At 44.6% G+C, this 27040-nt stretch overlaps 1 protein-coding gene across 3 annotated transcripts in view; it reads right to left on the bottom strand.

Annotated features, from left to right (window-relative positions):
* The window catches only part of JADE1 (jade family PHD finger 1), a 165684-nt gene that overhangs the window by 113567 nt on the left and 25077 nt on the right, over positions 1 to 27040 (bottom strand). For all 3 annotated transcript variants that reach the window (XM_068279870.1, XM_068279853.1, XM_068279861.1), the window contains exon 2: positions 7369 to 7444. In XM_068279870.1, coding sequence (XP_068135971.1) covers positions 7369 to 7420 — 52 coding nt within the window. In that variant the 5' untranslated portion in view covers positions 7421 to 7444. The remainder of the gene's footprint in view (positions 1 to 7368; positions 7445 to 27040) is intronic.

Raw genomic sequence — 27040 nt, forward strand, 5'->3', positions numbered from 1 at the left:
TACTGGACGCATATTAAATTCCTGAACGACTATATGGGTTGTCCAATTACTTGTGACCCCAGAATATGTCTCTTATATATTTTCCCTGAAACTTTTACAGGAAAACACACTCGTCAATTCGTGATTGAAGTACTACATATAGCTAGGAAGCTTCTCACTAGATACTGGATACAGTCCAAGGTACCTACCCGTAGGGAGTGGGTGGTCTCCGTCAATGGTGTCCTCCCCTTAAGAAAAGCAACTTATGAAAAACGAGGTGCATTACATAAATATAATGCAATATGGAGAAACTGGCTAGATTCTCAACATACAAAACATTGAATATTAAAATATCCTTGTGTATGGTATCCCTTTTTCCTCACCAACACTTTAAGAGTAGCCTTGGTGGCCATAATACAATACATCAATATAGCTAAAATCTGAGTAGACTCTAAGATTATTACTCTTGAGAGACTGGAGGCAACAAGACCTTAACTCTTTTTCTGACATGCCCCTGTGCAGTGGGCAATATAAAGGTACACATGCTTCTACATCCTTATATAAAGGGCTATATCTACCCTGACCCTTTTTTATTTTTTTATTATTTTCCCCTCCTTTGTTTTATATATTATTTCCTTTTATTCGATAGTTATCTGGTTATCAGAAAACACTTCAAGAGTTGATAAATAATGTACGACAACTGTATATGTTATATACTTTAATACTGTTTATTGTCACTGTACATGCAAGTATACTGTATTATTCGATTATATTCTGCACAATAAACTTAAACTGTTTTCAAAAAAAAAAAAAAAAGTCATTTGGAACGTCTAAAAGATTTTGACGTTTCAGACTACAATCGTAGAAAATGTAGCTGAACGACAAGCGAGAGGTTTCAGGCTGATCAATTCAGACGACTATTGAGCAGATACAGTGGCTTTCAAAAGTATTCGGCCCCCTTGAACTTTTCCACGTTTTGTCACATTACTGCCACAAACCTGAATCAATTTTATTGGAATTCCACGTGAAAGACCAATACAAAGTGGCATACATGTGAGAAGTGGAACGAAAATCATACACGATTCCAAACATTTTTTACAAATAAATAACTGCAAAGTGGGGTGTGCATAATTATTCAGCCCCCTTTGGTCTGAGTGCAGTCAGTTGCCCATAGACATTGCCTGATGAGTGCTAATGACTAAATCGAGTGCACCGGTGTGTAATCTAATGTCAGTACAAATACAGCTGCTCTGTGATGGCCTCAGAGGTTGTCTAAGAGAAAATTGGGAGCAACAACACCATGAAGTCCAAAGAACACACCAGACAGGTCAGGGATAAAGTTATTGAGAAATTTAAAGCAGGCTTAGGCTACAAATGATTTCCAAAGCCTTGAACATCCCACGGAGCACTGTTCAAGCGATCATTCAGAAATGGAAGGAGTATGGCACAACTGTAAACCTACCAAGACAAGGCCGTCCACCTAATCTCACAAGCCGAACAAGGAGAGCGCTGATCAGAAATGCAGTCAAGAGGCCCATGGTGACTCTGGACGAGCTGCAGAGATCTACAGCTCAGGTGGGGGAATCTGTCCAAAGAACAACTATTAGTCGTGCAAGTTGGCCTTTATGGAAGAGTGGCAAGAAGAAAGCTATTAACAGAAAAGCATAAGAAGTCCCGTTTGCAGTTTGCCACAAACCATGTGGGGGACACAGCAAACATGTGGAAGAAGATGCTCTGGTCAGATGAGACCAAAATGGAACTTTTTGACCAAAATGCAGAACGCTATGTGTGGCGGAAAACACTGCACATCACTCTGAACACACCATCCCCACTGTCAAATATGGTGGTGGCAGCATCATGTTCTGGGGATGCTTCTCTTCAGCAGGGACAGGGAAGCTGGTCAGAGTTGATTGGAAGATGGATGGAGCCAAATACAGGCCAATCTTGGAAGAAAACTTCTTGGAGTCTGCAAAAGACTTGAGACTGGGGCGAAGGTTCACCTTCCAGCAGGACAATGACCCTAAACATAAAGCCAGGGCAACAATGGAATGGTTTAAAACAAAACATATCCATGTGTTAGAATGGCCCAGTCAAAGTCCAGATCTAAATCCAATTGAGAATCTGTTGCAAGATCTGAAAACTGCTGTTCACCAACGCTGTCCATCTAATCTGACTGAGCTGGAGCTGTTTTGCAAAGAAGAGTGGGCAAAGATTTCAGTCTCTAGATGTGCAAAGCAGGTAGAGAGATACTTTGAGGGCCCGTTTCCACTTGTGCAGTGCGAATCGCCACTGTAAAAATTCGCGTACGGATGCGAATTTCGCATGCGAGTCTACGCGAATTTTCTTGCGAATTCGCATGGATGCTGATGTATACGAATTTAACCATGGCAGTGCTGGTGTGTTTTTCCATTGTTTCTATGTGAATTCGCATGAGAATTCGCATACCCAAACCACATGCGAATTTCCTATTAAATACATTGTATGCGATTCGCATAGCGGTATGCGGCATGTGAATTCTGATGGCTCTGCGATGCGAATTCTTTCTGCACAGAAAACCGCAAAGGAATCCTGACAAGTGGAAACAGTCCCATTCACTTGTATTGCTATGCGAAGTTGCATGCGAAAAACGCAATGGAATTCGCGATAGTGGAAATGGGTCCTCAAAGAATGGAAGCTGTAATTGCAGCAAAAGGTGGTTCTACAAAGTATTGACTTAGGGGGCTGAATAATGAATTACGCACATCCCACTTTGCAGTTATTTATTTGTAAAAAATGTTTGGAATCGTGTGATTTCCGTTCCACTTCTCACATGTACACCACTTTGTATTGGTCTTTCACGTGGAATTCCAATAAAATTGATTCATGTTTGTGGCAGTAATGTGACAAAATGTGGAAAACGTCAAGGGGGCCGAATACTTTTGCAAGCCACTGTATCGGGCTGTTGGCCAGTGTGTACTAGTTTTTCAAATAACATTGTTCCATGCGCACACGTGAAATATAACCTATGCTTGTGCATACAGTTTTCAGACAAAATTATTGTTTGGAATATCGGTGTTTGAACAAAATAATTTCAACTGCTCGTTTTGTTTTGCTGGGAAAGGTTTGCTCGTTTGTGTGAGCTGACTTGTGTAGCATGTACAGACCATAATTTTTCTTGAAGTTCTCCTTACAGGAACTATCAAAACAAGTGTTCTAAAACAACAATGTACAAATAATGTCTAAGTAGCTGTACTTTTCATGTTAAACAGAGGCAAAATCTGTAATTCGTTGTGTATAGATTTTAGCTACGTTTGGAATGTCTCATTTGCATAAGTGAATTTCTGCAGTCTGACATTCTAAGAACAGTGTAATATTGAAGCAGAGATATATGAAATGCCTCTGGTGTCAGATTTCACACAATATTACAAATGTTTATGTTGTACATAAGATATATTTCCTCTGCTTTCTGCAGAGAGCTCTCAGAGACAGGCAGCTGCAGTGAGAGCTTTCTCTCACACACAGGGTTAACAGATGTAGTGTGAGAAAATCCCCCCCACCCTCCCTCATCTCAAGGTTCACTGGCACATCAGAATCAGCGTCAGGGAATTGTGAAAGAAATTTGATAACAGTAAACAAACAGATTAGCAGTCAAATGTATACACCTGTACAAGCACTTCCCAAACAATTCCTATCTCAATTGAAAAAAAAAAATATACAGGTTCACATAATACACAGTGACTGCACTCACTTCCTTGAATCTATTTCGCTAGAGGCACACAAGCAGTGCTTTTGCAGCACTTGCCGATCATCTAGGTTAAACACTACCCATTCCGCTCTGTCCCCTCCATAGAAGGAGAACACATCGCTAACCTCTTGCCTATAGACTAGCATCGCATCTGTACAGCATCGGGCTCTCTTTCACTCTGTCATGTCGCATGAATGTACCTTGCTCTAACTTTGGCAGCTTGTCTGCAGGCAAACCCAGCTGCCACTTCCTTTTCAGGTGTTCAGTCAGCTTCTGTATCTTATACTGCAATTCTCTGACATTTCTATCCCAACAGACAATGAAAGACAGTGCTTTGAAGTCTCTTAAAATCATTTCAATATATACTTTTTTTGCCAGCTGGAGAGTGTACAGGTGACACCACTTTTGACACAGGAGACCAGCATTCAAATCCTGGCTGCAGCCAGTTACCTATTCAGCTAGGAGTCCTTGGGCAAGATTTCCTATTGCTCAAGGTTGGCCTAATGAGCTTAGTGGCTGTAGCTCTCAGAGTAAACCAGAGATATTAAAGTCTAAAGATTTGTAGGAAGCCCCAGGTAAGTATCAAATCTTCAGACTTTAACGTCTCTGGTACACTTAGTGTTTAAAAGTGAACCTGAAGCGAGGAACCTGCAGGCAATTTATGGTTTTCCTTTTAAACAACACCAGTTGCCTGAGACTCCTGCCAACCCTTCTGCCCCTAATGCTAGGTACACACGATACAGTTTTCTAGCAGATTTACCAGCCAGATTGCTTTTTTTCAACATGTCCGATCTGAATTGCGATTGACTTTTTCGATTGAATTTACAATGCATTTTCTGTTCACTTCTATGGAAATTGATCAGAAAATCAATCAAAATTCAGTTTGGACATGTTGAGAAAAAAAATCGATCTGCCAGAAAATTGTATTGTGTGTGTACCTAACATAACACTTATACCATAGACTCTGAACAAGCATACATATCAGATGCTTCTGACAAAAATCTGACAAAATTATCTGCATGCTTGTTTCAAGTTTCTACTGCAGCAAACAAGATCAGAGGGACTGCAAAGAAACTGGTATTGTGTAAAAAGAAATAAATATAGCAACCTCCATATACCACTTGATTCATTTTTTTTTTTTAAATCGACATGAGAAAAATCGCTATACAAACGTTAACATGATTGATCATTAACATTACTTTTCATTTAGATACCACTTCCTTAAAGAACGTGAGAGCAAAGTTGTTTGGACTAACGAATAAACAGAACATAGTCCCATGATGTGCATTTAACACCAAATACATTCGCCATAAGAAACGATCAGTAGTCAGATATGCCAGCAACATGAGAGCCATTACTAGGTGCCTTGCAATTATTTAAGGAATCAAATATCTCTCTGGTTAACATTCCAAATAAAAACATCAAGTCATTGGACACAGCTAGATAATGCAGCAAGACTAGGAGTCCTAGCAAAAAAGGAGAGAACTACTGAAAAATCTAAATAAAATGACTATTGTGAAGTACTGTATTTTTTGGACTATAAGACTCACTTTTTCTCCCCCAAAAGTTGGGGGGGGAAGTCACTGGGCCAGATTTATCAAGAGCGTCTGAGACAAAATGCTGGTAGGTTTGTAGAACTCCGTGCAGAACTGTGTCTCAGGCACTTTAAGAAGCCACTAGATGGTGCTGTCTCCTTCCTAAAAATTGTTCTAAGTGAGGAGGAGCTAGTACGGTGTCTCAGACGAATGAACACAACAGTGTATGACTTGTTTGTTTATCCATCTGGGACAGGAGCAGCCCAGGCTGTAATTACTCTCCTAAACTTCCATTCTCAAATAATCCCCATGTCTGTTCGGTCTTTTACACACATTTTTAACATGCTCTAAACAGTCAATTCTCCACAATTCCCCTCCTTCTCTTCAACAAATAAACATCACCAGGGTGAATGGGAGTTCACCTCAGTAACAAATGAGGGTGGGTAGATGGCAGTAAATTAAAAAGGAAGCTATGAGGTGTCAGCGTAAACCTGCTCTGCGGGGTTAAGAAGTGGTATTAGCCACTTCTTATTCAGGGACAGTTCTGCGCTGTTCTTAATCTAAGGAAAACTCCCAGAACTGCTGCGATCTCCCTTCACTCAAGAAAGCATTGGGGAGCTCACTTCCCCCCCCCCTTCTGTTAAGGACCGTTTAAGAAGAAAAAAAACTGTCGGTAATGCTTTGATAAATCTGGCCCACTGTGTCTTATAGTGCAAATGCAGGAAGTTCCTGACTTGTGAATACCTGAAAATATGAACCTCCAACCAGCCGCCATGTCCGAGTCTCCCTGTTCTCTTCCCATGAATCGGAGGACATGGGGGGACAAAATGGACATAGAGGAGGACACAAATGGGCATAGAAGAGGACAGAGGCAGACACATGCGGGACACAGGGAGACACAAGAGGTACAAGGGGACATAATCCACAAGATGCCACTTCACCATGGATGCACCAGGTTTAGTATATATTTTTTCCCCCTGGTTTTTGTCCTCTAAACCTATGGTCTTATGTCTTATGGTCAGGAGCGTCTTATAGTCCGAAAAATACGGTAGTTGATGGAAAAGACAGCCAAAATGATTTTGTGAATAACTTTTGTAATAAACTAGCTTTGAAGCTGGGAGCACACTGGTCTGTGCAGAAAACCATGGCCCATATGCAATTCACTTTCTCACCTGAGTTTTCTCCTAGGTGAGATTTTCACAACTTGTCAATAAAATACCTTTTAGGGCCCATTTCCACTAGCACGCGTTTGAATAGAGTCCGGAAATCTGCATCTGTTTTTAATGCATTTTCATGTGAAAATTCACATTGCTATTTCAAAAGTGCCTAGCAACATCACGTCACGTGTACTGTCCAGCAACTCATTAGCATAATTTAACTTGGAAATAAAGCTGTGCTTGCCGGTTAAGTGCGCATTTGTAACGCGGATTTCTGCATTTGTAACGCGGATATATGCGGCCCCATTGACTTACATTAGCTGCGATTCGCATGCAGATCGCACCCGCTTGTGAAAAAAATGCAGCATACCAGCCAGATTTTTCCTGCATTGTCCCCAAATATTCGCATTGAACGGAAACGGCTCCATTCACAAACTTGTTGCATTTTGGATGCAGAAATTCGATTCCAGAATGCGGGTGTAGTGGTCGTTTAACCACCACTTTTTGGTACTTTTTCCATTGCTGTGCTAAAAAGTTATTTTAAATCAAAGATGAAAAATATCTTAGGAGAAAACTCAGAAGAAAAAGTGAATTGCATATGGAGCCATGAGTTTTCTGCAAATCTGTGCATCTGCAGAGATTTTTTTTATCATGCATTTAAATTTCATGTTTTTAATAATCTGCCTTGTAATATGAGGAAAAATAAAAAGTATCAGATCACTTATACAAAAATACATGCAAAACATGCATTTTTATACCCCAAAAGGAAAGCAATATAAATGGGAAGAACCAACATGTTTTAGACAACCACATCACCTGAAAACCCACTCTTCATCTCTGAGCTAACCCGGTGATCAGAATTTCAATACACCGTCTTTTAGCTTCAGAAGCCTCAATTCAAAGAAAACATGCAACATCTGAGCACTCAAATTTATTTTTAAAGGCCACACACACACACACGTACTAGACTTACTGGCATTGTCATCTGAATCGTCGCTGCTGCTAGGTAGTCGTGAACGTTTCATGGCTTGCACAGTGAAACGGGCAACCTATAAAAATAGAACGATAATCAAGTTATTTCTCGGGGTTAAGAGGATGACATTTATGAGCATAGCTCAATTCTAGAAACACCATTTTGAAGTTTTATCCAATGACAAACAGCAGCAATTTAAGCAAGAGTTTTGCATCCGTGAAAATGTTTCGCCACTAGCCAAACTAGCCAAGTAGCATCATCAGTTTAACCACTTGAGGACCTAGGGCTTTCTACCCCTTAACCACCCTGGCGTTCTGATTAAATCGCCAGGGTGGCTGCGGGAGGGTTTTTTTTAAATAAAAAAAAAACTATTTCATGCAGCCAACTGAAAGTTGGCTGCATGAAAGCCCACTAGAGGGCGCTCCGGAGGCGATCTTCCGATCGCCTCCGGCGCCCAGAATAAACAAGGAAGGCCGCAATGAGCGGCCTTCCTTGTTTCGCTTATATCGTCGCCATAGCGACGAGCGGAGTGACGTCATCGACGTCAGCCGACGTCCTGACGTCAGCCGCCTCCGATCCAGCCCTTAGCGCTGGCCGGAACTTTTTGTTCCGGCTACGCTGGGCTCAGGCGGCTAGGGGGGCCCTCTTTCGCCGCTGCTCGCGGCGAATCGCCGCAGAGCGGCGGCGATCAGGCAGCACACGCGGCTGGCAAAGTGCCGGCTGCGTGTGCTGCTTTTTATTTCGTTAAAATCGGCCCAGCAGGGCCTGAGCGGCAGCCGCTGGCGGTGTTGGACGAGCTGAGCTCGTCCAGACCGCTCAGCTGGTTAACCTGCCTGGCGTTCTATTAAGATCGCCAGGGAGGCTGCGGGAGGGTTTTTTTTTAATTAAAAAAAAACTATTTCATGCAGCCAACTGAAAGTTGGCTGCATGAAAGCCCACTAGAGGGCGCTCCGGAGGCGTTCTTCCGATCGCCTCCGGCGCCCAGAATAAACAAGGAAGGCCGCAATGAGCAGCCTTCCTTGTTTTGCTTACATCGTCGCCATAGCGACGAGCGGAGTGACGTCATGGACGTCAGCCGACGTCCTGACGTCAGCCGCCTCCGATCCAGCCCTTAGCGCTGGCCGGAACTTTTTGTTCCGGCTACGCTGGGCTCAGGCGGCTGGGGGGACCCTCTTTCGCCGCTGCTCGCGGTGGATCGCCGCAGAGCGGCGGTGATCAGGCAGCACACGCAGCTGGCAAAGTGCCGGCTGCGTGTGCTGCTTTTTATTTGAGCCAAATCGGCCCAGCAGGGCCTGAGCGGCAGGCTCCGGCGGTACTGGACGAGCTGAGCTCGTCCAGACCGCCCAGCAGGTTAAGGACCGGCCACTTTTTTTCCATTCAGACCACTGCAGCTTTCACGGTTTATTGCTCGCTCATACAACCTACCACCTAAATGAATTTTGGCTCCTTTTCTTGTCACTAATACAGCTTTCTTTTGGGGCTATTTGATTGCTCCTGCGATTTTTACTTTTTATTATATTCATCAAAAAAGACATGAATTTTGGCAAAAAAATGATTTTTTTAACTTTCTGTGCTGACATTTTTCAAATAAAGTAAAATTTCTGTATACATGCAGCGCGAAAAATGTGGACAAACATGTTTTTGATAAAAAAAACCCCATTCAGTGTATATTTATTGGTTTGGGTAAAAGTTATAGCGTTTACAAACTATGGTGCAAAAAGTGAATTTTCCCATTTTCAAGCATCTCTGACTTTTCTGACCCCCTGTCATGTTTCATGAGGGGCTAGAATTCCAGGATAGTATAAATACCCCCCAAATGACCCCATTTTGGAAAGAAGACATCCCAAAGTATTCACTGAGAGGCATAGTGAGTTCATAGAAGATATTTTTTGTCACAAGTACGGTAAGCGGAAAATGACACTTTGTGAGAAAAAAAAAAAAAAAAAAAAAAAAAAAGTTTCCATTTCTTCTAACTTGCGACAAAAAAAAGTGAAATCTGCCACGGACTCACCATGCCCCTCTCTGAATACCTTGAAGGGTCTACTTTCCAAAATGGGATCATTTGTGGGGTGTGTTTACTGTCCTGACATTTTGGGGGGTGCTAAATTGTAAGCACCCCTGTAAAGCCTAAAGGTGCTCATTGGACTTTGGACCCCTTAGCGCAGTTAGGCTGCAAAAAAGTGCCACACATGTGGTATTGCCGTACTCAGGAGAAGTAGTATAATGTGTTTTGGGGTGTATTTTTACACATACCCATGCTGGGTGGGAGAAATATCTCTGTAAATGACAATTTGTTAATTTTTTTTACACACAATTGTCCATTTACAGAGATATTTCTTCCACTCAGCATGGGTATGTGTAAAAATACACCACAAAACACATTATACTACTTCTCCTGAGTACGGCGATACCACATGTGTGGCACTTTTTTGCACCCTAACTGCGCTAAAGGGCCCAAAGTCCAATGAGTACCTTTAGGATTTCACAGGTCATTTTGAGAAATTTCGTTTCAAGACTACTCCTCACGGTTTAGGGCCCCTAAAATGCCAGGGCAGTATAGGAACCCCACAAATGACCCCATTTTAGAAAGAAGACACCCCAAGGTATTCCGTTAGTAGTATGGCGAGTTCATAGAAGATTTTATTTTTTGTCACAAGTTAGCGGAAAATGACACTTTGTGAAAAAACACAATTAAAATCAATTTCCGCTAACTTTTGACAAAAAATAAAATCTTCTATGAACTCACCATACTCCTAACGGAATACCTTGGGGTGTCTTCTTTCTAAAATGGGGTCATTTGTGGGGTTCCTATACTGCCCTGGCATTTTAAGGGCCCTAAACCGTGAGGAGTAGTCTTGAAACGAAATTTCTCAAAATGACCTGTGAAATCCTAAAGGTACTCATTGGACTTTGGGCCCTTTAGCGCAGTTAGGGTGCAAAAAAGTGCCACACATGTGGTATCGCCATACTCGGGAGAAGTAGTACAATGTGTTTTGAGGTGTATTTTTACACATACCCTTGCTGGGTGGGAGAAATACCTCTGTAAATGGACAATTGTGTGTAAAAAAATCAAAAGATTGTCATTTACAGAGGTATTTCTCCCACCCAGCATGGGTATGTGTAAAAATACACCCCAAAACACATTGTACTACTTCTCCCGAGTACGGCGATACCACATGTGTGGCACTTTTTTGCACCCTAACTGCACTAAGGGGCATAAAGTCCAATGAGTACCTTTAGGATTTCACAGGTCATTTTTGTTTCAAGACTACTCCTCACGGTTTAGGGCCCCTAAAATGCCAGGGCAGTATAGGAACCCCACTAATGACCCCATTTTAGAAAGAAGACACCCCAAGGTATTCCGTTAGGAGTATGGTGAGTTCATAGAAGTTTTTATTTTTTTGTTACAAGTTAGCGGAAATTGATTTTAATCGTTTTTTTTCACAAAGTGTCATTTTCCGCTAACTTGTGACAAAAAATAAAATCTTCTATGAACTCACCATACTCCGTACGGAATACCTTTGGGTGTCTTCTTTCTAGAATGGGGTCATTTGTGGGGTTCCTATACTGCCCTGGCATTTTAGGGGCCCTAAACCGTGAGGAGTAGTCTTGAAACCAAATGTCGCAAAATGACCTGTGAAATCCTAAAGGTACTCATTGGACTTTGGGCCCCTTAGCGTACTTAGGGTGTAAAAAAGTGCCACACATGTGGTACCGCTGTACTCAGGATAAGTAGTATAATGCGTTTTGGGGTGTATTTTTACACATACCCATGCTAAGTGGGAGAAATATCTCTGTAAATGACAATTGTTTGATTTTTTTTTACACACAATTGTCCATTTACATAGAAATTTCTCCCACCCAGCATGGGTATGTGTAAAAATACACCCCAAAACACATTATACTACTTTTCCTGAGTACGGCGGTACCACATGTGTGACACTTTTTTGCAGCCTAGGTGCGCTAAGGGGCCCAACGTCCTATTCACAGGTCATTTTGAAGCATTTGTTTTCTAGACTACTCCTCGCGGTTTAGGGCCCCTAAAATGCCAGGGCAGTATAGGAACCCCACAAGTGACCCCATTTTAGAAAGAAGACACCCCAAGGTATTCCGTTAGGTGTATGGCGAGTTCATAGAAGATTTTATTTTTTGTCACAAGTTAGTGAAAAATGACACTTTGTGAAAAAAAACCAATAAAAATTAATTTCCGCTAACTTTTGACAAAAAATAAAATCTTCTATGAACTCGTCATACACCTAACAGAATACCTTGGGGTGTCTTTTTTTCTAAAATGGGGTCACTTGTGGGGTTCCTATACCGCCCTGGCAATTTACAGGCCCAAAACCGTGAGTAGTCTGGAAACCAAATGTCTCAAAATGACTGTTCAGGGGTATAAGCATCTGCAAATTTTGATGACAGGTGGTCTATGAGGGGGCGAATTTTGTGGAACCGGTCATAAGCAGGGTGGCCTTTTAGATGACAGGTTGTATTGGGCCTGATCTGATGGATAGGAGTGCTAGGGGGGGTGACAGGAGGTGATTGATGGGTGTCTCAGGGGGTGGTTAGAGGGGAAAATAGATGCAATCAATGCACTAGGGAGGTGATCGGAAGGGGGTCTGAGGGTTTGGCCGAGTGATCAGGAGCCCACACGGGGCAAATTGGGGCCTGATCTGATGGGTAGGTGTGCTAGGGGGTGACAGGAGGTGATTGATGGGTGTCTCAAGGTGTGATTAGAGGGGGGAATAGATGCAAGCAATGCACTGGCGAGGTGATCAGGGCTGGGGTCTGAGGGCATTCTGAGGGTGTGGGCGGGTGATTGAGTGCCCTAGGGGCAGATAGGGGTCTAATCTGATAGGTAGCAGTGACAGGGGGTGATTGATGGGTAATTAGTGGGTGTTTAGGGTAGAGAATAGATGGAAACACTGCGCTTGGGTGGTGATCTGATGTCGGATCTGCGGGCGATCTATTGGTGTGGGTGGGTGATCAGTTTGCCCGCAAGGGGCAGGTTAGGGGCTGATTGATGGGTGGCAGTGACAGCGGGTGATTGATGGGTGGCAGTGACAGGGGGTGATTGATGGGTGGCAGTGACAGGGGGTGATTGATGGGTGATTGATAGGTGATTGACAGGTAATCAGTGGGTTATTACAGGGGAGAACAGATGTAAATATTGCACTGGCGAATTGATAAGGGGGGGTCTGAGGGCAATCTGAGCGTGTAGGCGGGCGATTGGGTGCCCGCAAGGGGCAGATTAGGGTCTGATCTGATGGGTAACAGTGACAGGTGGTGATAGGGGGTGATTGATGGGTGATTGATGGGTAATTAGTGGGTGTTTAGATGAGAGAATAGATGGAAACACTGCGCTTGGGTGGTGATCTGATGTCGGATCTGCGGGCGATCTATTGGTGTGGGTGGGTGATCAGATTGCCCGCAAGGGGCAGGTTAGGGGCTGATTGTTGGGTGGCAGTGACAGGGGGTGATTGATGGGTGATAGGTGATTGGCAGGCTATTGACAGGTGATCAGTGGGTTATTACAGGGAAGGACAGATGTAATTAATGCACTGGCGAATTGATAAGGGGGGGGGGGGGGTCAGAGGGCAATCTGAGCGTGTGGGCGGGTGATTGGGTGCCCGCAAGGGGCAGATTAGGGTCTGATCTGATAGGTAAAAGTGACAGGTGGTGATAGGGGGTGATTGATGGGTAATTAGTGGGTGTTTAGAGAAGATAACAGATGTAAACGATACATTTGGGAGGTAATCTGACGGCGGGTTTGCGGGCGATCTAATGGTGTGGGTGGGTGATCAGATTGCCCGCAAGGGGCAGGTTAGGGGCTGATTGATGGGTGGCAGTGACAGGGGGTGACAGGGGGTGATTGATGGGTGATAGGTGATTGGCAGGTGATTGACAGGTGATCAGTGGGTTATTACAGGGAAGAACAGATGTAATTAATGCACTGGCGAATTGATAAGGGGGGGTCTGAGGGCAATCTGAGCGTGTAGGCGGGTGATTGGGTGCCCGCAAGGGGCAGATTAGGGTCTGATCTGATAGGTAACAGTGACAGGTGGTGATAGGGGGTGATTGATGGGTGATTGATGGGTAATTAGTGGGTGTTTAGAGGAGAGAATAGATGTAAACAATGGATTTGGGAGGTGATCTGATGTCGGATCTGTGGGCGATCTATTGGTGTGGGGGGGGTGATCAGATTGCCCGCAAGGGGCAGGTTAGGGGCTGATTGATGGGTGGCAGTGACAGGGGGTGATTGACGGGTGATTGACGGGTGATTGACAGGTGATCAGGGGGATAGATGCATACAGTAAACAGGGGGGGGGGGGTCTGGGGAGAATCTGAGGGGTGGGGGGTGATCAGGAGGGGGCAGGGAGCAGGGGGGGGGGGGAATAAAAAAAAAAATAGCGTTGACAGATAGTGACAGGGAGTGATTGATGGGTGATTAGGGGGGTGATTGGGTGCAAACAGGGGTCTGGGGGGTGGGCAGGGGGGGGGGGGTCTGATGGGTGCTGTGGGCGATCTGGGGCAGGGGGGGGAGAAATCAGTGTGCTTGGGTGCAGACTAGGGTGGCTGCAGCCTGCCCTGGTGGTCCCTCGGACACTGGGATCACCAGGGCAGGAGGCAGCCTGTATAATACACTTTGTAAACATTACAAAGTGTATTATACACTTTGTATGCGGCGATCGCGGGGTTAACATCCCGCCGGCGCTTCCGTATAGCCGGCGGGATGTTGCGGCGAGCGAGCGGTGACAGGCGCCGGCGGAGGATCGCGTCACGGATGACGCGATCGCTCCGCCCATGCCCTTAAATGGACCGCCGCCTCTGTGGGTGAGCCGGTCCTTAAGGGCTCCACTTCCCGGCCGCCTCTGTGCGTTAGGCGGTCGGGAAGTGGTTAAATAAAGTGAAGGGTTACTTAGAGTTTTGTGCAGGAATAGCATTTACTTCAGATTCCTAGAAAGTCTGCCATAAACTACATTTGGTGAACTCTGAAGAATATTGCCTCAGACCTAGCTCACAATAGTCAGTTGTGTTACAGAATAATTCTGCATGCCAACTCCCTGCCCATACAGTTATATGGGCCTGTTCAGAGTACTGTGTTGTAGCAGATCACTTTACTGTAACTTGCTGCATGTAGGCATTGTATTAACTCCCTCCAGACTGCCTAGCACCGATCGGCGTAAAGTCCTGGAGGCGGGGTTTAGCAGGGAACGGGCATGTGCATGCGCAATTGTTCCCTGCAGAGAGACCATGATTAGCCTGTCAGCCACTGACAGGCTGTTAGAAAAAGGAAAAAAAAACACCTTTTGGTACTTTTCCGTTAGCAGGGCGCATCCACTAGGTGGCGATAAAACGCCAGAGTTACATCTTTCTCTACTATCCATGGCGGCCTGGAGGGGGAATAGTAATTAATGCCACCTAGTGGTTGCGCCCGGCTAACAGAATAGTACCCACCTTTTTCTACATTTGTACAGCACTGCGATCTAGCGCAGCACTGTACAGGGGACAATTAGCTGTCCCTCCAAGCTGCTCACAATCAAATCCTTCTCGCAGGCTGATGCCTAAGAGAGGAGGGTAAAACTGTGGATCGCTGTCCAGGGGCAATTAAAAAACAAAAACTAAATGATTGCAGTAGCCATCAGAGACCACCAAAAGAAAGGCCTATTTGTGTAAAGAAAAGGAGGTAAGAATGTGTGTGCGAAGTTGTACAGCCATGCAGGGAGCTGTTTAAGCTGCAGAGTGCTGAATTTAGAAAAATCGCCTGGTCACTAAGGAGGTGTAAACCTGTGGTCCTCAAGTGGTTAAGGCTGGTTTCACAGTGGGACGTTACAGGCGCACGTTAGAGCAGCCTTTAACGCAGCCCACCGCACAGCAATGAAAAATCAATGAGGCTGTTCACAGTGCGGACGTTGCGTTACATTGTAACGCTGCGTCACAAGACAACGTACTGCATGCAGTACTTTGGACGCGGTTGAGCCGCGTTAGACTGCTTGCACATGCTCAGTAATGTTGGGGAGGAGCGGAGAGCGGCCAGGCACATGGCTAATTATTATGCACTGCACGTTGTGACGTGCAGTGTTTACATCCTGGAGCAGCCGCTCTGTGCGGCGATTGGCCGGCGGGACCACGTGATGCCGCATGCGCACAAGAGTGCGCATCACAGCATCACTGACGCCAGAGTGAGCTGCACAACGCGGCTCACTCTGACGTCCAGATCCAGCACCACCAGGCGTTGAGTTAGGGGGACGTTATGCGACCTTAACGCCCCCTCTAACGCAACGTCCTGGTGTGAAATTAGCCTAAAGTCTACACCCAGTCTACATTGCAACGCACACATCATAACGCATGCGTTATGCAACTGAACACTGAACTTGTCCTCACTGGAAAGCCATACCTGCATTATCTTGCACCATGAAATTCACTACACATATTTAATGCACCTTTATGGCTCACTTCCATATAGCACGCTTTCAGCCGCGCTTATGGAAACGCGATCACAGGGACAGCAGACAGTGCATAGACTGTTTCCATACATGCGCTGTGATTCACCACTGAATCGCAGCGACCGGTTGCCTGCATTTCGAGGTGATTGCACCCACGATCCCATTCACTGTAATGAATGGGAACACAAGCTCCGCCCCCAGAACTGACGTGCAACAATGGAAACGAGCCCTTAATAGAAATCGGCCTCTGTGTGAGCCAGAATTTAAAGTGGTAACGTTAGATGTGCAGGGTGGAGGCTCACCATATCTGAATCAACCACTTAAAAGAGTCACATAAGTGCTTAGAAAACCTTCCGTGGAAAAATAAATACAACTCCCTGCATCCTGTTTTAGGTTTACAGATCTTTAGGAATAAGACAGGAAAAGTCCAAATGCCCACACGCCCTGTAAAGACAGATTATAGAAGAAGATGCAATAGAGTACTAAAAACTAGCTTTTTATCTTCAGACAGACACAGGATAAAAAGACATCCACAGAAAAAACTGACGCACATTGGTCTTACAATCAGCCCTTAGGGTACGTACAGACATACGATAACGATCGTTCGTTCTGAACGACAAACGATGTTAAAGGAGGTATCGGCCGATGATCGTTTGAAGAAAGGCTACTTTGAACATCGTTCGTGTACGAACGATCTTGGAACGAGCGTTGCGTGCGCAACATGATTTATAAACTGATTTCAAACACAAGTGTCAAAAAGAACTGTTTGAGCATGTGCAAAGCTTTGAGAACGAACGATCAAAGACCGATCGTTGTACAGACATTACTTTTTGAACGATGGTCGTTGGAAAAGATCTGGCAGAATGGATCGTTCTTTACCAACGACATATCTCGTTGGTCGGTCGTTTTAACGATCGTTCGTGCACTTTTTACGAACGATCGTCGGGCAATGCCGTCGGTAACGATCGTTTTAAACGACTATAGTCGCATGTCTGTACGCACCCTTAGTCATAGTTGCCGCCGTGTTACAACTATGATTAAGGGCAGATTGTAAGTCTGATAGGTGTCAGTTTCTGTGGATGCCTTTTTGTCCTGGGTCCGCCTGAAGATGATAAAGAATCCAGTTTTTGGTACTCAAGCGGAGTCAGTTTTCAAACATCATAAGATGGTTTTTAGTACTAGAGTTCTGTGGTTCTTCTTTCACGGATCTTCTGGAACACGGTGCAATAAAAATTAGTACACTGTAAGGGCTCAATCCAACTAGAGCGATTTTGTGAGCGTTTAGGGAGCGATTAAAAACGCTAGCAATTTCCCTAAATGCTCAGCTAATGTTAATGGATGGGCCAAATTCCACTGGAGCGATGGTGATGACCAAAATCGCAAATGCAGGACATGCAGCATTTTTAGCGTTTAGCGATTAGTTAGCGTTTCTGCAATGTATATAAACGCTGGCATGATCGCCCTTCAAAACCTACACAGAGTGATTTTGCTAGCGTTTTACATTACTGCACACTGTAAAAAAAATTAAAATTGGAAGGACCAATCAGAATTAAAACGCTAATCGCTACACAGTCGCTGGCAAAAAGCTGACACTTTTTAAAAAAGCTGCCAAAATGGCCAGCAATCGCTCATGAACATGGCTTATTAAAAACACTAGCAATTGCAATTAGGGATAGCATTTTGTAGTGGGTTCCAGGCCTTAAAACTTAACCAAACAAAGTTTTGGCCAGTTTTACATTTGAGAACCACTATCAGTATGCTATTAGTGTCCCAAATGTGGTGATTCTTCTTTTGTTTTGTTTTGTAAATAAGTGGGATTTGTAGTGAGGAAAATTTCTCAGGGTCACAGACAACAGAAAAAAACCCTAAGAGGTATAGACAAAAGTTTTTATAGCAATGTGTCTCCACATTAACACTACTCCCTGTCCTTAAAAAACCCATATCAGCGACAGGAAATTAATGACAATGATTAGTGTGAAGACAAAAAAAAAAAAAAAGGAAAGGGGAAAAAAAAAAAAAAAGCAGGGCGGTGGAGTCGGGTACAAAAATCCACTGACTCCGACTCTTTAGGTTAGGATTCCCCAGACTCCTCTAATTTGCATATTACAATCTTGTTAAGTGAAAGCATGTAACCTGAAATGCATCTCTTAACTGCCAACGCTTAGGAATTTTAAAAGTCAACTGAAGTGAGAGGGATACAGAGGCTGCCATATTTATTCCCTTTTAGGCCTCTTTCACAGTGCGACGTTAAAGTCGCACTTTAGAAAATGTTTCAACATGGACTAACGCACAGCAATATTAAGTCTGTGCAACATTTACAGTGCACACGTTGCGTTGTGTGTAATGTGTAGCAATATTTAAAAAGTGCTGCACGCTGTGCATTTAGCAATAAATCTGCTGCGTTGTGTGTGTGCATAAAATTATGCAACGCGTTTTGCGAGTCCCAAGCTCGTTTCCTCAGGCAAATACAAGAGCAGGAATAACTCAGGTTGAGCTGATAGGTGCAACGCCTCTGTGACAGGAAGAGGGCTTGGAACCCACAAACCGCCCTGCATAATTTTACGTGTAGTACTGAATATATTATACATACATACATACATACATATATATATATATATATATATATATATATATATATATATATATATATATATATATATATATATATATATATATATATATATATATATATATATATATATATATATATATATATATATATATATATACACATATACCCCAATTTTTTTATTTTGTTTTAACCTCCCTGGCGGTAAGCCCGAGCTGAGCTCGGGCTATGCCGCGCAGGGGGGAGATCTCAGCCCCTGGTGGGGCGATTTGTGTCCTGTAAATTGCTGTGCGCGCAGCCAGCACTTTGCTAGCCACGCGCACAGCTTGATCGCCGCCGCTCTTCGGCGATCGGCCGCACGCAGCGGCTGAAGAGGGCCCCCCCCCGCCAGAGCCCTGCGCTGCCCGGATCAATGAGTTCCGGGCAGCGCTATGGGCTGGATCGGGTGTGCCTGACGTCAGGACGTCGGCTGACGTCCATGACGTCATCCCGATCGTCGCCATGGCGACAGGAGAAGCCAAACAGGGGAACGCGTTATATACGCGTTCCCCTGTTTGCTATAGATGCCGGCGACGATCGGACTAGAGGGCCACATGCGCCCTCTAGTGGTGTTTCATGTAGCTACCACTCTGGTAGCTTTACATGAAACAAAAAAAAAAAAATTAAAAAAAAAAGGATTTTTTTAATTAGGAAAAAAAAAAATTAACCGCCAAGGAGGTTAATAGACTACTCATTTTTTATTCTGCTGGCACCTCTGTAACTACTACAAATATTATCCACCTGGTGTATGGGTGTGTACACCCTTTTTTTTTCTTCTACGGAGAGCGACTTCTTAGGCCACATACACACATCAGACCATAGTCTTTTGAAAATGAAAGATCACAGACCAATTTTACCCCCTTCCATGTAGTATGAGAGCCATACTCTACACAGTCTTTTCTATGGAGCTGAACTCCCCATCAGAAAAAAAATCTTTGCAAGATGCTGAACACAAAGATGCTGTACAGACACAAAAGATCAGTATCTGCAAAAGATCAGTTCCTGCCAAAGATCCGTTCCTGCAAATTGCATTCATAGTCTATGAGATCTGCAGATCATCACACACACCTTATTTAACAGACATTCATCTGCAGATCAGACAATCATCTGCAGATCTGAAAATCCATCCTGGTGGATCTGATCTGCAGATGAATGTCTGTTAAATAAGGTGTGTATGATGATCTGCAGATATCATAGACTATGAATGCATTTTGCAGGAACAGATCTTTTGCAGATACTGATCTTTTGAATGTCTACAGCATCTTTGTGTGCAACATCTTGCAAAGATTTTTGTCTGATGTGGAGTTCAGCTCCATAGAAAAGACTGTGTAGAGTATGGCTCTCATACTACATGGAAGGGGGTGAAATTGGTCTGTGATCTTTCATTTTCCAAAGACTATGGTCTGATGTGTGTATGAGCCTTTAGCCTGAGTGGGGACAGGGTTAATATTCCCATATGCGATTGGAGTGGTTGCCTGAGGTTGGCAACCCAGACTTGTGAGTATATCCATATCTGCTGTACAAATTGAAGATTACCTTATATCAACAATAATACACTACTGGGGGCTCTCTGCTGTTCTTTCTTTTTGTCTTTCTACATATTTATTATGTGATAAGCAAACATTTCAGCTAGCAGGCCATGTTTCCTGCACAGCTTTTTATAGGAGCCCACTGCAGCTGCCTTCTTTACACTAACACTGGAGTATAAAAGGAAAGTACAGCATACAACTGGGTGAGAAGGGAAGGCAGTCCCAATAAGAAGCATGGGAAGTATTACGTGTATTATGTAAGATACCTATTAAAGTAAATAGAATTGTGCAAGCTGCAATTATGCATAAGCAGCTTACAACTCTCCTTTAAAAAGTTTCACCATATTGTTATCACCCTGCTTAGGACATTAAAGAACACCTTCAGCAACATAGAAATTGAAGTCATTGTATGGTTATTGGAAGTCCATATGAGTGCAGGGATACAATTTCTTTGTATTAAAAAAAATGCAGATATGGAATCATTTTCATTCACAGGAAAAAACATGATAAGCTGCAAGTTGACAAGCCCTATCAAGCAACATGACACTGGCATGTTTTGCCTAGAGGGGTATTTGCATTTCTTATACACCATGCAAAACAGGTATCAAAGGGAAAGAAGCAGAGAAACCTACACTGCATCCTAAAACAATCCTAATTAGATCGCTGCAACACGGGAATCCTTCAACTACCAGCAGCTGCAAAGCCTGCATAAATCATCCAGCACTACGTTTCTTGCTCTCAAATGATGTCCAGTTTAGTTTTTCTCAAATTTAGCATGCAAAAGTCAGTATGATCAAATTTAAATAGGATTGTATCTAGTCACAAATGTATTGTTTGTGATAAGGAAAATAGACAAGGTCATACCTTTCAACGTAAGGACAATCCGCCGGGCGGATCGCTCAAACTCACACTTATCACGCGAACGACAGTCTGTACACACGCCCGGGCGAACGACCCGTCGTTCACAAAAAACGGACGTGTGTATGGGCCTTTAGATTATTTTCTGTAGAGAATGGTCTTTATCTCTGGTGCATTGTCTTCTGTTTATCTCCTGCTGAGTAGAACAATGCCTAATTGCTCGGCAGATAGATCGTAAGATAGATACATTTCCAACATGTTGAACTTTATCTATCTGGCAGATAGATCTAAAGCTGGCCATACACTGGCCCGATTTGCCGCCGCTTCGACAGCAGATTCGATCACTGGGATCGAATCTGCTGCCAATCGTTCACGCTACACGCCGAATTTCGATCCATTCCGTCCGATCCCGTCGATCGCGCCATGCGGAAAATAACCGTCGATCGCCCGCGGGTAAAGAGCGCATCGCTAGCGGCGTTCGAGTGCCCGACGACCGACGCAAAAGAGCCGCATACATTACCTGCTCCGCCGGTGCGACTCCCGGGTCTCCGCTCTGGTCTCCGGCATGCTTCCCCTCTTCCTGTCCCGGCAGGAAGTTTAAACAGTAGAGGACGCTCTACTGTTTAAACTTCCCCCAGACAGGAAGAAGGGAAGCATGCCGGAGACCAGACCAGAGCGGAGATGGAGAAGAAGAGCGGAGACCCGGGAGTCGTGCCGGCGGAGCAGGTAATGTATGCGGGATTGGGGGGGGGGGGGGGGGGGGAAGCTGCGACAGCACCACCACAGATTGTGAACGGTTTCAGGCTGAAATCGGTTCACAATCTGTTTGCAGTAAAGGTAGCCATACGATCCCTCTCTGATCAGATTCGATCAGATAGGGATCTGTCTGTTGGTCGAATCTGATGGCAAATCGACCAGTGTATGGCCACCTTAACAGAAAATTGTATGGTGTAAACCCAGCATTAAGGTAGCCATACACTGGTCGATTTGCCATCAGATTCAACCAACAGATCCCTCTCTGATCGAATCTGATCAGAGAGGGATCATATGGCTACCTTTACAGCAAACAGATTGTGAACTGATTTCAGCCTGAAACCGTTCACAATCAGTAGTGGTGGTGCTGCCGCCTCCCCCCCCCCCCCCCCCCGCATACATTACCTGCTCCGCCGGCACGACTGCCCCCAGTCACCGCTGCTCTGTCTCCGCTCTGGTCTCCGGCCCCGGCATGCTTCACTTCTTCTTGCCCGGCAGGAAGTTTAAACAGTAGAGCGCCCTCTACTGTTTAAACTTCCTGCCCTCTACTGTTTAAACTTCCTGCCGGGCAGGAAGAAGTGAAGACCCGGAGACCAGCGCGGAGACGGAGCAGCGGTGACCAGGGTGAGTCGCGCCGGCGGAGCAGGTAATGTATTGCCGCTCTATTGTGTCTGTCGTCGGGCACTCGAACGCCGCTAGCGATGCGCTCCCTACCCGCGGGCGATTGACGGTAATTTTACGCACGGAGCGATCGACGGGATCGGACGAAATAGATCGAAATTCGGCGTGTAGCGGGAACGATGTAACATGCAGATTCTATCCCAGTGATCGAATCTGCTGTCGATCTGGCGGGATTCGGCCTAGTGTATGGCCAGCTTAAGTGTATAGATCTTTGGGTCATGCAGGCAATTATTACTAAAGGATTTTTTTTTTTAGAACAAACCTTAAAGCTCTATGAAATCTTTACGAGTTGGTGCAGCAAACCTGAAATCTCTACGAGTTGGTGTGGCAAACCTGAAATCTCTACGAAATCTTTGAGTCGGTGGTGCAAGTTTATTTCCTCTTACAAAAGATTTTATGCACAATTACGTCTCAAATATTATCAAAGTGCCCCAAAGGGGTTCTCATCTCAATAGAGGGAAGCCTTTTGGAAAATCCAGAGGCTCCCCCCTCTACCAGGCCGCTCCAGTGATGTCCCCTCTACTAAACTGTCGACAAGCTCTGCACGTGTCATGGTAGCATGGACCCGATCGGGCTCCACTGAAACCTATGTGGGTCCATGCTACTGCACATGCACGAGCCATCAACGCCTGCACAGTAGCACAGACCCGATTGGGCTCATTGTTTTCCACTATAACCCAAGTGGTCCGTGCTACTGCACATGCATGAGCCATCAGCACCTGCACAGTAGCATAGACCCAATTGTGCTGGGCTTTTTCCACTGAAACCCAAGTGGGTCCATGCTACTGCACATGCATGAGCCATCAGCACCTGCACAGTAGCATAGACCCAATTGTGCTGGGCTTTCGCCACCAAAGCCCAAACAGGTGTGAGCCTAATGGAGAACAACAGGGGATGCCACTGGAGGATCAGACTTTTCCATTTCCAAACCTCACGTTTCCTTTAAATATAAAAACTCACTGGAGTGGAGCTTTAAAAAAGAAAAAAAATCATTCCTGACTGCAAGGAAATCCAATAAAATCCCTGGATCAGCATTTTACTATGAAATAACACGTTTGAGTCAGCAGCTGCGGAGATGCACCAAAATGCTGCTGTGTAAGGAATATAAAGACCCATTCTCACATAATAAAGGTACTACGCTTCTGAAATGACTTGTACACTATAAGCTTGGCTTTTATTACAACCACTAGACTGCAATGAAGGTATGTGCATGAAAAAAAAACACACAGAATCTATATTCCTTTGATGGCATATTGGCATCTAAATAATCTGAATTAAAAGGCTGTCCATCACAACATAGATGTTGGATAAGCTGAATTGATGACGCAGCAAAAACCCATCACTTAGAAGGCTTGCTTTCTAGGAGCAATGCTACAGCTGACAGGCAGCATCAGCACTCGGCAAGTGATAACACTGAGCAGATGCAGATTGGGGTGTAATGTTATGACAGATGTTCTTAAAGGGATACTGTAGGGGGGGTCAGGGGAAAAGGAGTTGAACTTACCCGAGGCTTCTAATGGCCCCCCCACAGACGTCCTGTATCTGCGCAGCCACTCACCGATGCTCCGGCCCTGCCTCCGATTCACTTCTGGAATTTCAGACTTTAAAGTCTGAAAACCACTGCGCCTGCATTGCCATGTCCTTGATCCCGCTGATGTCACCAGGAGCATACTGCGCAGGCACAGACCATACTGGGCCTGTGCAGTACGCTCCTGGTGACATCAGCGGTAGCGAGGACACGGCAACACAGGCGCAGTGGTTTTCGGACTTTAAAGTCTGAAATTCCAGAAGTGAACCGGAGGCGGGGCCAGAGCATCGGTGAGTGGCTGCGTGGGCACAGGACATCTGCGGGGGACCATTAGAAGCCTCGGGTAAGTTCAACTCATTTTCCCCTGACCCCCCTACAGTGTCCCTTTAAAACCACTCCAGTCACCATGTGCTTTCTAAAGGTGGAAGATTCTCACTTCCTCACCCAAAGGTTTAAGAGCCCTAGTACTGTTCTGCTTATACTGACATTCTGGCTATATTCACTTCATAGATGCCCTCCTGATAACAATTACAGTGATAAAATATAAATGTAGAATACACTAAAAAGCTATGTTGTAAATCGCAAATACCGTTAGCTCCATAAATATTTAAACAGATAATTTTTCTCTAATTTTGGTTCTATACATTACCACAATGAATTTTAAAAGGCAACAACTCAGATGCAGTTAAGTGCAGACTTTCAGCTTTAATTCAGTGAGGTAAACAAAATGACTGCATAAAAATGTGAGGCAAGTAAAGCATTTTTAACAATCACTTCATTTCAGAATCAGAATCAGATTTATTTCGCCAAATACAGCACACGCTATATTCGGAATTTTTTGTGGTACACATGGCATAGACATAGTACAGGAGGAGGACAAGAAGCACAAACACAGACAATTTACAACTGCAGTAATGATATACATGACAAACTGGGTCGTCGGTAAGGGTTCGTTCCTGCCGTGCAGGAGCAGTCCAACAATAATACTAATAATAGTACTAATAATAATAAAGATGATGGTGATGGTGGCCCCAGTACAGTCTCTGGGCAGTGAGAACAAGGGCGTGCAGGGGCGTGAGCTGATGGAGAGACCCCGCTAGGGCATGCCGGTAGGCGGGCCCGGTGGGGGAAGGTTGGAGTTGAGCAGCCGAACCGCTTGGGGGAAGAAGGTGTTCATCCGTCTGGTGGTTTTGCATGGTATGGACCTGTAGCGGCGGCCCAGTGGGAGCAGCTTGAAGTGGCGACTGCCTGGGTGGGAGGGGTCACGGGAGATCACAGTGGCCCTCTTCCTTATCCTAGCGGAGTGGAGGAGGTCAAGAGGTGGAAGAGGGGACCCGATGATTCTCTCTGCATCAGCTATGACTCTCTGCAGTTTGTGTTTGTCGCTGGCCGTTGCGCCCGCATACCAGACAATGACTGAGGAGCAGAGGATGGATTCTATAGTGGCAGTATAGAAGCTGGTCAGCAGTTCCCTGGGCATGCCAAATCTCTTCAGCTGGCGCAGGAAGAACAATCTCTGCTGTGATTTCTTCTGTATTATGGAGGTGTTCTGCCCCCACTTCAGGTTGTTAGTGAGAGTCGTGCCGAGGAACCGCACCGATGTCACCCTAGAGACTTCGGTACCCCCAATGAGGATAGGTAGGAGGGGGGGGAGGGCTCCTACTGAAGTCTACGACTAGTTCAACAGTCTTTGCGGCATTTCAGGGCTCAAAAGTAATTGTACAATTGACTCAAAGGCCATTTCATGGGCAGGTGTGGGAAAGTCCACCAACATCAATTATAACCAGAATAAAATATAGTTATGTTCCACCCCTACATAAAGTACCAGAACACATGCTTTTATAAGAACAGATTCACTTTTATTCTTCAAATCAGAAGTCTTCTAAGTTGCGGACATAGCATGCAGACGCAGTTTTCAGGCTTCCTAATCACAAAAGAGATTGCCTGACACGTGTTTCACAGCCAAAAACCACTTCCTCAGAGGCATACAGTATACAAACATCTGTTTTATATCATGTGTTTTTTAACACATGTGTTTGTATACTGTATACCTCTGAGGAAGCGGCTTTTGGCAGTGGAACACGTCAGGCAATCTCTTTTGTGATTTGGAAACCTGAAATCTGCGTCTGTATACTATGTCCGCAACTTAGAAGACTTGTGCTTAGAAGAATAAAAGTGAATCTGTTCTTATAAAACCATGTGTCTGTTCTCTAGTGGACTTTTCAAGTCATTACTTAAAGAGAATCTGTATTGTTAAAATCGCACAAAAGTAAACATACCAGTGCGTTAGGGGACATCTCCTATTACCCTCTGACACAATTTCGCCGCTCCTCGACGCATTAAAAGTGGTTAAAAACAGTTTTAAAAAGTTTGTTTATAAACAAACAAAATGGCCACCAAAACAGGAAGTAGGTTGATGTACAGTATGTCCACACAGAAAATACATCCATACACAAGCAGGCTGTATACAGCATTTCTTTTGAATCTCAAGAGATCATTTATGTGTTTCTTTCCCCCTGCATCTCTCGTGCACTGAAGTTTCAGGCTGCTTGTTTCTTCCTGCAAACAGCTTTGCCCTTGTCTGTAATTCCTCACTATGTGAAAGCCCAGCCAGCTCAGAGGACGATTTATCCAGCTTGTAAAAGATAAGAGAGAAGAGAGAAGCTGCTCTAATCCTAAATAACACACAGGCAGTGTGCATACAGGGGCCTGGAAGGGGGAGTTCATAGCAGAACCACAACACTGAAGAACTTGGCAGCCTTCCAGACACAGGCTGACAAGTCTGACAAGAGAGAGATAAGTTGATTTATTACAGAGATGGTGATAGTAGAACGTGCTGCAGTAAGCCAGAACACATTAGAATAGCTTTTTGAACTTGTAGGATGATAAAAAACAGGATGCAATTTTTGTTACGGAGTCTCTTTAAAGAGATAAAAGGCCTGCAGCTGGTTTGCGGTGTGGTGCTTGCATGTGGAAGATTTTGACAGACAACATGTGGTCAAAATCTTTCCATGCAGGTAAAAAAAATAAATAAATAAATAAAGTCATTATTAACCTTTTCGGGACTGAGCGTAGTAAATCCTATGCCGCACTTGTGGCTGTCCAACTGATGCTGAGTAGGATTTACGCCGCCTGCTGCTTCCGCTCCCGACGCGATCGTGCACACTCGAGAGGGGAGATTAAGCTGTCATGTGACAGCTGACATCTCAACTCAGTGATCAGAAGCCATCGTGACTGGCTCCTGACCACTACAATCGCCGGTGGATCGTAG

This window comes from Hyperolius riggenbachi, chromosome 1 (assembly GCF_040937935.1).
Source record: "Hyperolius riggenbachi isolate aHypRig1 chromosome 1, aHypRig1.pri, whole genome shotgun sequence".
Lineage (NCBI taxonomy): Eukaryota > Metazoa > Chordata > Amphibia > Anura > Hyperoliidae > Hyperolius > Hyperolius riggenbachi.